The 14704-nt window shown below is 45.5% G+C and overlaps 1 protein-coding gene across 1 annotated transcript in view; it reads left to right on the forward strand.

Moving 5' to 3' along the window:
- The window catches only part of LOC126210185 (uncharacterized), an 87267-nt gene that overhangs the window by 29736 nt on the left and 42827 nt on the right, over positions 1-14704 (forward strand). The window contains exon 4 of the mRNA XM_049939349.1: positions 13877-14004. Within this exon, the coding sequence (XP_049795306.1) occupies positions 13877-14004 (128 nt within the window). The remainder of the gene's footprint in view (positions 1-13876; positions 14005-14704) is intronic.

The following is a 14704-nucleotide window of genomic DNA, read 5'->3' on the forward strand; positions in this document are numbered from 1 at the left end:
TCTGCTTGGGTTCATTTGTGCAGGGCACGCTCTTGAATGTCAGGCATAGACTTACGTTCTACTTGTGATGACCTCTGGTTACGCATTAAGCACGGCTTCATGTCTATTCGATGTGCGTGGCTAGCATCTATATCTACATCCATACTCCGCAAGCCACCTGACGGTGCGTGGCGGAGGGTACCTTCAGTACCTCTATCGGTTCTCCCTTCTATTCCAGTCTCGTATTGTTCGTGGAAAGAAGGATTGTCGGTATGCCTCTGTGTGGGCTCTAATCTCTCTGATTTTATCCTCAAGGTCTCTTCGCGAGATATACGTAGGAGGGAGCAATATACTGCTTGACTCTTCGGTGAAGGTATGTTCTCGAAACTTCAACAAAAGCCCGTACCGAGCTACTGAGCGTCTCTCCTGCAGAGTCTTCCACTGGAGTTTATCTATCAACTCAGTAACGCTTTCGCGATTACTAAATGATCCTGTAACGAAGCGCACTGCTCTCCGTTGGATCTTCTCTATCTCTTCCATCAACCCTATCTGGTACGGATCCCACACTGCTGAGCAGTATTGAAGCAGTGGGCTAACAAGCGTACTGTAACCTACTTCCTTTGTTTTCGGATTGCATTTCCTTAGGATTCTTCCAATGAATCTGAGTCTGGCATCTGCTTTACCGACGATCAACTTTATATGATCATTCCATTTTAAATCACTCCTAATGCATACTCCCAGATAATTTATGGAATTAACTGCTTCCAGTTGCTTACCTGCTATATTGTAGCTAATTAATATGGGATCTTTCTTTCTATGTATTCGCAGCACATTACACTTGCCTACATTGAGATTCAATTGCCATTCCCTGCACCATGCGTCAATTCGCTGCAGATCCTCCTGCATTTCAGTACAATTTTCCATTGTTACAACCTCTCGATATACCACAGCATCATCCGCAAAACGCCTCAGTGAACTTCCGATGTCATCCACAAGCAATGTGAATAGCAACGGTCCTACGACACTCCACTGCGGCACACCTGAAATCACTGTTACTTCGGAAGACTTCTCTCCATTGAGAACGACATGCTGCGTTCTGTTACCTAGGAACTCTTCAATCTAGTCACACAATTGGTCTGATAGTCCATATTCTCTTACTTTGTTCATTAAACGACTGTGGGGAACTGTATCGAACGCCTTGCGGAAGTCAAGAAACACGGTATCTACCTGTGAAGCCGTGTCTATGGCCCTCTGAGTCTCGTGGACGAATAGCGCGAGCTGGGTTTCACACGACCGTCTTTTTCGAAACCCATGCTGATACCATCAACATATCAGGCGGCCAGACTAAATACAGTAACAAGTTACTGAAACAATCAAGATAGTTTTCAGTGCACTCGGATATTCAGTTAACACGAATGAAATGAAATGGCGTGTGACGAGGGCCTCCCGTCGGGTAGACCGTTCACCTGGTGCAAGTCTTTCGATTTGACGCCACTTCGGCGACTGGCGCGTCGATGGGGATGAAATGATGATGATTAGGACAACACAACACCCAGTCCCTGAGCGGAGAAAATCTCCGACCCAGCCGGGAATCGAACCCGGGCCCTTTGGATTGACAGTCTGTCGCGCTGACCACTCAGCTACCGGGGGCGGACAGTTAACATGAATAGAACCCACCAAGGAACGATTCGACGACTCCAGTTCGTTCACTTCGAGTAACATGCAACAGACGCGAAGGAAGTCGGTCCTGCAAATGTCAAGGAAATCCCAATCACCGTCGGCAGCGGATCTGCACTCAAACGGCTAACCACTCCGCAGCAGCTGCCCACGCTCCTCTGTCGTACCGACTCGGCCACTCGCCAGCGCCGCACGTCACTGCCGCTCACACAGCTGATACTCGAACTCAGGCCCGTGCAGAGCGAGCGCACCGCAGTTAATCAGCCGTCCGCCAAAGGTGCGAAGAAGACAAGCAGGCATCGAAAATCGACTCATAACGGTCGGGATGACAATCAGAAGCTTCCTGGCAGATTAAAACTGTGTGCCGGACCGAGACTCGAACTCGGGACCTTTGCCTTTCGCGGGCAAGTGCTCTACCAAAGCACATGCCCGCGAAAGGCAAAGGTCCCGAGTTCGAGTCTCGGTCCGGTACACAGTTTTAATCTTCCAGGAAGTTTCATATCAGCGCACATTCAGCTGCAGAGTGAAAATCTCTTTCTGGAAACATCCCCCAGGCTGTGGCTAAGCCATGTCTCCGCAATATCCCTTCTTTCAGGAGTGCTAGTTCTGCAAGGTTCGCAGGAGAGCTTCTGTAAAGTTTGGAAGGTAGGAGACGAGGTACTGGCAGAAGTGAAGCTGTGAGGACGGGGCGTGAGTCGTGCTTGGGTAGCTCAGTTGGTAGAGCACTTGCCCGCGGAAGGCAAAGGTACTGAGTTCGAGTCTCGGTCCGGCACACAGTTTCAATCTGAAAGGTAGTTTCATATCAGCGTACACTCCGCTGTAGAGTAAAAATCTCATTCTGGGATGACAATCGATGGAGATTGGCGCCAGAAGCGCACCAGCTCACTAGGCAGCATAAACACTCCGTAAAATAGTGGAATATAAACCGTTTGATGAGTTTAACTATATCGAATTTTGCAGCTGATTTTTCAGGTACCATAGCTATTATACAGGGTGTTACAAAAAGGTACGGCCAACCTTTCGGGGAACATTCCTCACACACAAAGAAAGAAAAGATGTTATGTGGACATGTGTCCGGAAACGCCTACTTTCCATTTTATAGCTCATTTTATTACTTCCCTTCAAATCACATTAATCATGGAATGGAAACACACAGCAACAGAACGTACCAGCGTGACTTCAAACACTTTGTTACAGGAAATGTTCAAAATGTCCTCCGTTAGCGAGGATACATGCATCCACCCTCCGTCGCATGGAATCCCTGATGCGCTGATGGAGCCCTGGAGAATGGCGTATTGTATCACAGCCGCCCACAATACGAGCACGAAGAGTCTCTATATTTGGTACCGGGGTTGCGTAGACAAGAGCTTTCAAATGCCCCCATAAATGAAAGTCAAGAGGGTTGAGGTCAGGAGAGCGTGGATGCCAGGAATTGGTCCGCCTCTACCAATCCATCGGTCACCGAATCTGTTGTTGAGAAGCGTACGAACACTTCGACTGAAATGTGCAGGAGCTCCATCGTGCATGAACCACATGTTGTGTCGTACTTGTAAAGGCACATGTTATAGCAGCACAGGTAGAGTATCCCGTATGATATCATGGCGGTGAATCGAGGAAGTACAGTACATACTGACGAAACTAAAATGAGCTCTAACATGGAAATTAAGCGTTTCCGGACACATGTCCACATATCATTTCTTTATTTGTGTGTGAGGAATGTTTCCTGAAAGTTTGGCCGTACCCTGTACATATCGGAGCCCTATCCTGCGCGGTTATGAATAATATAGCTCTTTCCCAATAGCTACAGACGCCACTAACCTCTCATATCTTTTCATTTCGTCAAACTGCTGCTGCGAGTTTTCCTCATTTTCCAGTGTTCTGTCGACAGCTGCTACGCCACCTGCTACAGAGCCAGTCACTGATAGACTCGCCGATGTTGGAATTATGGATGGAAGGAATCCACCGAGTGTTCTAGGCAATGGTAGGACACTAGGCGTCTTAATCAGTTACCCTTTCGAGTCCTATCTGCTGAAAGTGATTTTAATTGGCCTAGTGTGACCTTCTTCTTCTTCAGCTTATTCTTTGTCTTCAGTGAATGATGAGCAGCACTCGTAACTGAACTGAAGTTTACACCGATACCCAGTTTAAGTTTTGTGTGGACTCCTTTATCTACTGCTAGTGTGATGCTATGTTGCCTAATAGCGATATCCCTACTTGCATTCGTTTCCATAAATCCGTCAGCTAAACTTCTATCGGCAGCGTGACATCCTGGGAGATCTTCATTTGCTGCATACACAGTGTCGTGATGTCTGCAGACCTCTTGCCACCACACACAATTCACTTTTTTGGCTTTGTTCTTGACCTCCAGGTCATAATTGGGGATGTGACGTTGTGTAAGTAATTCGCCGATAGTAATACAACCTCTGCTGGTGTCTTACTATCATTTATGTTATGATACAGCACGGTTTGACATCTTTGATCTACGTGCTTGGCTACGTAGCAAATCATTGGCATCCACTCACCTGTTGTGTGATAACTGTCAGCAGAACAATATAACAGGAGCCTTATGCCCCTATCGCCTCATGAGACAGTCTACAACAAAGATAACTGGTTCACTAATTTTCTGGCAGCGCGGGATTAGCCGAGCGCTCTCTAGCGCTGCAGTCATGGACTGTGCGGCTGGTCCCGGCGGAGGTTCGAGTTCTCCCTCGGGCATGGTTGTGTGTTTTGTCCTTAGGATAATTTAGGTTAAGTAGTGTGTAAGCTTAGGGACTGATGACCTTAGCAGTTAGGTCCCATAAGATTTCACACACATCTGAACATTTTTGAACACTAATTCTCTGTAATTCTTCTGTATACCTATTTCACTACTGCTGCTGTCCTTTATAAGTTCTAGGGTTCGTTATTTCACCTTTGGAAGCTGTAGATATCTCCGATGCCCAGTTGAGGAGTTGTAATTTCACTATTTCTGTCTTGCTTCTCTGAAATACGCACACATCAAAAAAAGTTTTGCATCACCTCGATTCCGAGAGTTCCGGAACCTGTACAGAAAATTGGAACTGAGACCAACAGTTTATTGCTCATGAAAACCGCACATTGCATGTTGTACCACCGTACAGCGAGACCTGCAGAGGTGATGGTCCGGATGGCTGTGCACACCGGCTCTTCTAATACCCAGTACGACGTCCTCTTGCATTAATGCGTGACTACATTCGTCGTGGCCTACTATCCACAAGTTTGTCAAGGCACTGTCGGTCCAGATTGTTCCACTCCTCAACTGTGATTCGGCGTAGATCCCTCAGAGTGGTTGGTGGGTCACGTCGTCCATAAACAGTCCTTTTCAATTTATCCCACGCATGTTTGTTAGGGTTCATGTCTGGCGAACATGCTGACCACTCTAGTCGAGCGATGTCGTTATCATGAAGGAAGTCATTCACAAGACATGCACGATGTAGACGAATGCCTCGCCAATATGCTGCCGATATGGTTCCACTATCGGTCGGAGGATTGCATTGACGTATCGTACAACTGTTACGACGCCTTCCGTGACCACCAGCGGCATCCGTCGGCCCAACATAATGCCACCCCAAAACAGCAGGGAACCTCCACCTTGCTGCACTCACTGGACGGTGTGTCTAAGGCGCACAGTCTGACCGGGTTGCCTCCAAACACGTCTCCGACGATTGTCTGGTTGAAGACATATGGGACTCTCATCATTGAAGAGAACGTGATGCCAATCCTGTGCGGCCCATGCTGCATGTTGTTGGGCCCATCTCTGTATGGTGTCGTGGTTGCAAAGATGGACCTCGCCATGGACGTCGACAGTGAAGTTACGGATCATGCAGCCTACTGCGCACAGTTTGAGTCGTAACACGACGTCTTGTGGCTGCACGAAAGCATTATTCAACATGTTGGCGTTGCTGTCAGGGTTCCTCCGAGCCAAAATCCGTAGGTAGCGTTCATCCACTGCAGTAGTAGCCATACGGCGGCCTGAGAGAGGCATGTCATCGATAGTTCCTGCCTCTCTCTATCTCCTCCATGTCCGAACAACATCGCTTTGGTTCACTCCGAGACGCCTGGACAGTTCCCTTGTTGAGAGCCCTTCCTGGCAAAAAGTAACATTGCGGATGCGATCGAACCGCGTTGTTGACCTTCCAGGCATGGTTGAACTACAGACAACACGAGCGGCATGTCTCCTTCCTGGTGGAATGACTGGAACTGATCAACTGCCGGGCCCCCTCCGTCTAATAGGCGATGCTAATGGATGATTGTTTACATCTTTGGGCGGGTTTAGTGACATCTCTGAACAATCAAAGAGACTGCGTCTGTGATACAATATCCACAGTCAACGTCTATCTTCAGTAGTTCTGGGGTGATGAAAAACTTTTTTTGATGTGTGTGTCGGGAATCATCCACATTAAATTTCTGCTTACATGTCTCTATCTTTCAAATATAACTTTACACGACATTTAGGAGCTCATTATCATGAATGTCAATTGCTTTCCTTTCCGGGACACAGCTCGGCTGTCCAGGGCAATGCTTTGTCTGAGGCTAATAGTTAATTATATCGTCTATAAGCATCCACGTTCACGCTTTTATAGTTTGGGTCAAACATTCCATGATACTTGCCTTCATCTGAGGGAACGTTGACTGGTAGCTTGTTCCATATCGTTCCATCACCGTCTTATATTTTATAAAGTTCTTCATCATCATCTGTTTGCAAATTGTCTGGGATGTCATCGGTTACACAGGCATCAACTGCGAAACACCTGTGCAACTACCTTCCTCGTCTTTGTTTTCTCAGGTAAGACCCAAGCAAATTTCGGGTACATATCAGTAATCATTATGATATATTTGAAACTTTTGTTCTCCTGTAAATATTGACTGATATATATCTACCTTCCATAAGTCACTCAAACCTCGAATTATAACTTGCCTACATAGTGATGTTTTGCATGCTGGTTTATGCAGTTCCTGAACAACTGTCTCCAGAATTATTATATGAAACGTCTTTCTCTAAGCTCTGACATTAATGAAATGATTTCATTCGATTTTGTTTTATCAGCTGTAGCCGATGCTCTGAGCACTTGTAAATTTTCTACTATTTCTTTTGGGTCGCCATATTAATTTTCTTATTCTGACAATGAATGTTGATAGTGTCACCACCAGGTATCCCCGATAATGCTGGTTTATTTATGTATTTGTATTCGGAAGTATTTTGTTTTTAGCTTCTACTACATAGTTCTCTCAGGTGTAGTATCTGATCAGAAATTTCAACATCTCTTGGTGGATACCTGTCGAGTTTTGTATTTTTTGAGCGTATTAGATTCAATTATATGAGAAAATCAGCCAGCTAGTTTTAAGCGTTAAGTTTTATTAACAGCCCTTGACCAATGTTTCAACTGCTGTGTCGTCCGAACAAGACACAGCCGGGGCAAAAGCACCACAGACGGAAAGGTGCGAGCTGGTGCCAGTGCTATAGACACTCGCCACTTGCGCGAGTACCACCAGCGCCACGGGCGGCGCTGAAGATGAAGATATCGACTTCTCCTCGGCCAATTGCCGGCCGACTACAATCCGCCAATGACAGGACGACAATGGGCAGACGCCTTCTCGGAAGACGGAAGGGCAGCTCTCACCCACTTGGTTCATCATCCAGGGCTGACTCAGACGGGCAACGTTGTTTAGTGAACTCTCAGAAGTGAACAGACAGTGGTTGTAAATTGCATTTGCCATGTACAGTGAAGTTTACCTAGTATTACTTTTGAATGCATTACGGGAACAGCAGTGATCAATGTCTGATAAATAATTACTATTAAAAACAGTCTTGATCACGATTTATTTAACAAGGTGACCGGTTTCGACCACTACTGCGGTCATCTTCAGACCATTGAGTAGGAACCTCTTTCTGTTGGAGAATCACTACTCCAACAGAAAGAGGTTCCTACTCAATGGTCTGAAGATGACCGCAGTAGTGGTCGAAACCGGTTACCTTGTTAAATAAATCGTGATCAAGACTGTTTTTAATAGTAATTAACTAGGATTATTTGCAGTTACCCATTGTGAACCTTTTTTGTGTTGCAGACTAATATTTCAACAAGTAACAAGGATAAGTAAACCTTTTTAACTAATTTGTGTGACTTTGTTACTAATTTGTTATGGAACCGTCGTTCTCCTATCCTGTTACTATGCCCTGGTGCATAGCTGTGTAACAGTGGCAGGGAGAAATTGTCTTAGCGGTTTACTGCACCAGAAGCCATTTCTCGAACTCACAAACTCGGCCTACCGTAACAACAGTGGCAACTCGGCGCCCACAGCAGTAGCGAAGAGGTCTTTACAAAATCAACAATCATAAAATTGCCTCCTTCGGTAGTACATGGACGTAATAACGCAATATTTATTTCAAAGTAAAAAAGAGTTACCAGGTTGTAAAGGATGTACAGAATCACTGGGCAAAAATATTATAAGAAGGTAACTTACATATGTAGTCACATATTGACGATGAAAAATTTCAGAGCTCTAAAATTTGTCGTCGCCAGTATATGATTCTGAGCAATTTGTTTATTATATTTTTACCCACTGGTTTTGTAATTCTTTACACTTTGGTCATTCTTTTTAAATTGTGATTTAAAATTTTCCTCAATACGTGCGTATACTGCTGAAGAAGACAATTTTAGAATTAGAAGACGTCAAATCAAACACCTATCAGCTGTCCAAATTTCCAACTTGTTGTTTCATTGGCTTACCAGTGTCGGCGGTATATTACGCCTTCTTCAAGCCGCTGATCGATGTGTAGGAAGATTACCGCCTCTGGTCCAATGAAAATACAGGCCAGCATTCAGTGACTGGTATCTGTAGATTTTTGAGACAGTGATGACTTCAAACACCACCTCCTGACTGTTAGTCAAACATTTTGCAATTGTTGATATCATGTCAGGAGTTGTTAACAAACCTTTATACCGGCAAATGGTCTGCTGATTTCCTCAAATAATTCTCTATTACCAATATGTATAGAATTCTTAGTTAAATTTTCAGTCTGAGTAACCAGGATATGCGTTTCTTCCCTGCTCACTTAGTACATTATATCTATCGTACTATCAATATAATGTTGAATGAAATCACCACCAGTACATTATAATTCTTCTTCTTCTGTTTTTTTTACCTACTAATATTGTTCGACAGATTCTGTAACAGGTTTAAAAGTTTCTTTCAGTGACCGGCCTCTTTCCAAATCGTAGTTTCTCCTAGAGAGCCTTGCGTACTTCAACGACGTCTGAATTTTCATTTCAATGTAGAGACGAATGTTCTGCCTTTCCTTGTGTAATTCATCTGTTGTTTCAATATACACTCCTGGAAATGGAAAAAAGAACACATTGACACCGGTGTGTCAGACCCACCATACTTGCTCCGGACACTGCGAGAGGGCTGTACAAGCAATGATCACACGCACGGCACAGCGGACACACCAGGAACCGCGGTGTTGGCCGTCGAATGGCGCTAGCTGCGCAGCATTTGTGCACCGCCGCCGTCAGTGTCAGCCAGTTTTCCGTGGCATACGGAGCTCCATCGCAGTCTTTAACACTGGTAGCACGCCGCGACAGCGTGGACGTGAACCGTATGTGCAGTTGACGGACTTTGAGCGAGGGCGTATAGTGGGCATGCGGGAGGCCGGGTGGACGTACCGCCGAATTGCTCAACACGTGGGGCGTGAGGTCTCCACAGTACATCGATGTTGTCGCCAGTGGTCGGCGGAAGGTGCACGTGCCCGTCGACCTGGGACCGGACCGCAGCGACGCACGGATGCACGCCAAGACCGTAGGATCCTACGCAGTGCCGTAGGGGACCGCACCGCCACTTCCCAGCAAATTAGGGACACTGTTGCTCCTGGGGTATCGGCGAGGACCATTCGCAACCGTCCCCATGAAGCTGGGCTACGGTCCCGCACACCGTTAGGCCGTCTTCCGCTCACGCCCCAACATCGTGCAGCCCGCCTCCAGTGGTGTCGCGACAGGCGTGAATGGAGGGACGAATGGAGACGTGTCGTCTTCAGCGATGAGAGTCGCTTCTGCCTTGGTGCCAATGATGGTCGTATGCGTGTTTGGCGCCGTGCAGGTGAGCGCCACAATCAGGACTGCATACGACCGAGGCACACAGGGCCAACACCCGGCATCATGGTGTGGGGAGCGATCTCCTACACTGGCCGTACACCACTGGTGATCGTCGAGGGGACACTGAATAGTGCACGGTACATCCAAACCGTCATCGAACCCATCGTTCTACCATTCCTAGACCGGCAAGGGAACTTGCTGTTCCAACAGGACAATGCACGTCCGCATGTATCCCGTGCCACCCAACGTGCTCTAGAAGGTGTAAGTCAACTACCCTGGCCAGCAAGATCTCCGGATCTGTCCCCCATTGAGCATGTTTGGGACTGGATGAAGCGTCGTCTCACGCGGTCTGCACGTCCAGCACGAACGCTGGTCCAACTGAGGCGCCAGGTGGAAATGGCATGGCAAGCCGTTCCACAGGACTACATCCAGCATCTCTACGATCGTCTCCATGGGAGAATAGCAGCCTGCATTGCTGCGAAAGGTGGATATACACTGTACTAGTGCCGACATTGTGCATGCTCTGTTGCCTGTGTCTATGTGCCTGTGGTTCTGTCAGTGTGATCATGTGATGTATCTGACCCCAGGAATGTGTCAATAAAGTTTCCCCTTCCTGGGACAATCGATTCACAGTGTTCTTATTTCAATTTCCAGGAGTGTATATATATGGAAATGGAAAGGAAGTTCCATGCTGCTTGACAGGGCGTAGGGGAACGATGCGGGAGACGCGCACCGCCGTACTAGGCAAGATCCTAATGGAGATGGTTCGCCGTTGCCTTCCTACGACTATAATAGGGGTGAATGACGATGATGAAGACACAGCAACACCCAGTCACTCGGGGCAGGTGAAAATCCCTGACCCCGCCAAGAATCGAACCCGGGACCTCGTGCTCGGGAAGCCCGCGAGAAAGTTCCTCCGGTATCGACCATCACTCAGTTGCCTCGTTTTATTGATAAACAGAAACCTGATTTCAGCAATCTCCGCATGAAGTTGTAAATTCTTCGAATGTCATTTCGGGTCCTACAAGTGCCTCATAAATGTGTTTTAAATTCATATTATCCCGTTTGAAAGCAGTCACAGTTTTTGTATTATCTCTTATCAGTTCCTTTGATATCCAAGAATACGTCTGACTTAGGTAGGAGACGTCAACCTCTCTTTGCTTGCCAAAGCAGAAGTGTTTGATCTTGATTTTTCACTGTGACATCGTCGAATACAAACACAGCATTAGGTTTTACCCTGGCAGGTTGTGGACATTGCCACTTTCGGTAATAGGTTTATATGTAATTTTGTCAACGTTTGAAAGTATCTCCTCTAGTATTTGGCGTTTGGGTTCGATAATGCTTCTGAAAAGAAATACACATTTTCAAAGCAAACACCATCAGAATCCACTAGTAGGGACACAAGAACGTTTGTCTGCCCACAACGCAACTGATCGGCAATTATAGTTCTGATGCTGTGTGGCAATAGTGACCTATTTTTTTCCATTCTGTTGTTCTCTCAGATTTTTGGACTAATAGGTGACGTGGATGTTACGTCCTAGCGTTCATGGCGAGTACTACACGATTATACTAGCATACATGAGTTTATATAGGAAAAATGAACACAAATGTCACACACACACTCACACACACACACACATACTTCATTTATTTCTGAATATAGGCAGATATATACACATGCACAAATAAGAACACCATTCTATGCCAGCATGAAGTACATAATTCTGGGTATTGATGAGCAACCTTCATCATAATATTGAGCCTCATCTTCCACAGGATTTGGAGTTTCCTGCGACAGTTATAGTAAATCCTTCTGCAATGTTTCGTAGAAGCTATAAACATAAGGTAGCCAGATCAATCTCATATGGAATGCATGTTGAATAGCACAGCTGGATTACATTAAATTCTTCAGTGACGGTTCGTGCATGTGAGTCGATTGTATTTCGTTAAGAAGTTTGATCTTGTGAGCACCTGTACTACTGTAAGTGTTTCAGCATTTCGAGGAAAACTTGCCACAAATCACAACTGAGTTATCAAACAGTCTACATCTCTCTGTGGGAAACAATATCACTTCAATGCCACAATAAGATGGGTTTTCAAGAATGTCAACAGGGCTGAATTCGCCATCAGACGGCATTACAAACCTAACATTACTTCGGCGTGACTCAAGGTGAAAACTGTATTGTAAATTGTTATATGACGCTGCTGAGACGTCGTCCACAATGGGTACCCGACAACATCATCTGGAAATAGAAATCGAGTTAAATAATGCACACACAGCACACTGTACGCACACAAATACAGAAGTACATTGGCGTGACTTAGAGAAAGGTGGCCATTTAGTTTGACAGTTCATGGTGGCAAAGTTACCTACTCGATCACACATTGCTTATTGATGGTATGTACATTATTTTTGCAATGCAATGTGGGTAACATCATAAAAGTAGTGTGTGGTCACTGTACCGCATTTAGCCGTGTGGGAATTACTGTTGGAATGTTTGGTGGTACAGAAAATCTAAGATCTGCGTCTGTGGAATGAACCTGCTACCATAACTCTTTGTGGTACCTGCCATGATTACTACTGCACCACAATGACCACATATCATTACTCACCTTTTAGTAGGATTATGTACAAGTATCACTTCCAGATTTATTATTTGACACAAAACGTATTCTGTGGAACAAGTCCCACACATTCATGACAAATGAATTTTCGTTGCTCTGCTATAAAAAGCCCTGCTGACTGAGTGCTTCCCACATTTTAGGGGGGATATATGTTAACATCTAACTAATAGATTTTCATGTTTCCAAAAGCAGGTCAGCTGTAAATACTATAGCAGTTAAGTTCAGACTGGTTACAACTGTATGGCGAAAATATGTTTACATTTCCTAAGTGGCTTCCCACAAATAATCAACAGGTTTAGGCAGACCACTACCTACAAAGCATATCTCACTGATTTCTTGCTGAGTGAATAATACACCTGAACAGTTTTCCACATTGCAAAAAAGTTAAACATCTACGAATAGCAACTCACAAGGTTTCAGGTTATCTGTGATAAAACATCTTTCGTCTAGGCTATGAATAACAGTCAAGCTTGGACGCATGGAGAAAACAAACACCTTTCCTACAGGTATGAAAGTGTGAGACCTTAATCTTGTGCGTGAATACCTGTGTCAGGCACCACCCTACACCATATATTGTGGAAGAGTGACCCTTACTGTTTCCTATAGCTTATATTGACCCAGGTCTAGAAAGTACAGGGTGATTCAAAAAGAATACCACAACTTTAAAAATGTGTATTTAATGAAGGAAACATAATATAACCTTCTGTTATACATCATTACAAACAGTATTTAAAAAGTTTTTTTTTCACTCAAAAACAAGTTCAGAGATGTTCAATATGGCCCCCTCCAGACACTCGAGCAATATCAACCCGATACTCCAACTCGTTCCACACTCTCTGTAGCATATCAGGCGTAACAGTTTGGATAGCTGCTGTTATTTCTCGTTTCAAATCATCAATGGTGGCTGGGAGAGGTGGCCGAAACACCATATCCTTAACATACCCCCATAAGAAAAAATCGCAGGGGGTAAGATCAGGGCTTCTTGGAGGCCAGTGATGAAGTGCTCCGTCACGGGCTGCCTGGCGGTCGATCCATCGCCTCGGGTAGTTGACGTTCAGGTAGTTACGGACAGATAAGTGCCAATGTGGTGGCGCTTCATCCTGCTGAAATATGAATTGTTGTGCTTCTTGTTCGAGCTGAGGGAACAGCCAATTCTCTAACATCTCCAGATACTGTAGTCCAGTTACAGTAGCACCTTCGAAGAAAGGTGACGCTGACGGCTAGTCAACAGCGCCTCAAGCGAACAAATGTACAACTAAATGAAACTTTATAGCTCCCTTAATTCGCCGACAGATAGTGCTTAGCTCTGCCTTTTGTCGTTGCAGAGTTTTAAATTCCTAAAGTTATGGTATTCTTTTTGAATCACCCTGTATATTCTACTTACGTACACTCTTTAAGCTGATGCTGGCAAAAAGTGAAAATTGCACTTGTACAGAAATCTGATGCATTGTGTTGCTCACTAGTACGTAGTCTGTCTTTATGTCCAGAATTCCAGGCCGAGGTGCCGGTCTACCTGGAACACCTGTCCAGCTACACTCGAGACGCTGTGCAGTTGCTGTCAGTGGGTGTGACGACTCTCTCACAGCTGTTCATACCACTGGCATTCAAACTAATGGTGAGTGATATTTTATTTCCTCTTTTTATCTGTGTTGTATGTGGAAGGGGTAAGAGAACGACACACATACAGCGTCGCGTAGTCAGTCTCAGAGTTTGTTTCATGTACACTATGTGATCAAAGGTACCCAGACACCTGGCTGAAAATGACGTACAAGTTCGTGGCGCCCTCCATCGGTACTGCTGGAATTCCATATGGTGTTGGCCCACCATTAGCCTTGATGACAGCTTCCACTCTCGCAGGCAAACGTTCAGTCAGGTACTGGAAGGTTTCTTGGGGAAGGCAGCCCATTCTTCACAGAGTGCTGCACTGAGGAGAGGTATCGATGCTGGTCGGTGAGGCGTCGCACGAATTCGGCGTTCCAAAACATCCCAAAGGTGTTCTGTGGGATTCAGGTCAGGACTCTGTGCAGGCCAGTCCATTAAGGGATGTTATTGTAGTGTAACCGCTCCGCCATAGGCCGTGCGTTGTTAACAGGTGCTCGATCGTGTTGAAAGATACAGTCATCATCCCAGAATTGCTCTTCAACAGTGGAAAGGAAGAAGGTGCTTAAAACATCAATGTAGGCCTCTGCTGTGATTTTTTTTTTTGTCATCAGTCTACTGACTGGTTTGATGCGGCCCACCACGAATTCCTTTCCTGTGCTAACCTCTTGATCTCAGAGTAGCACTTGCAACCTATATCCTCAATTATTTGCTTG

Source organism: Schistocerca nitens, chromosome 10 (assembly GCF_023898315.1).
Source record: "Schistocerca nitens isolate TAMUIC-IGC-003100 chromosome 10, iqSchNite1.1, whole genome shotgun sequence".
NCBI classification, from domain to species: Eukaryota; Metazoa; Arthropoda; class Insecta; order Orthoptera; family Acrididae; genus Schistocerca; species Schistocerca nitens.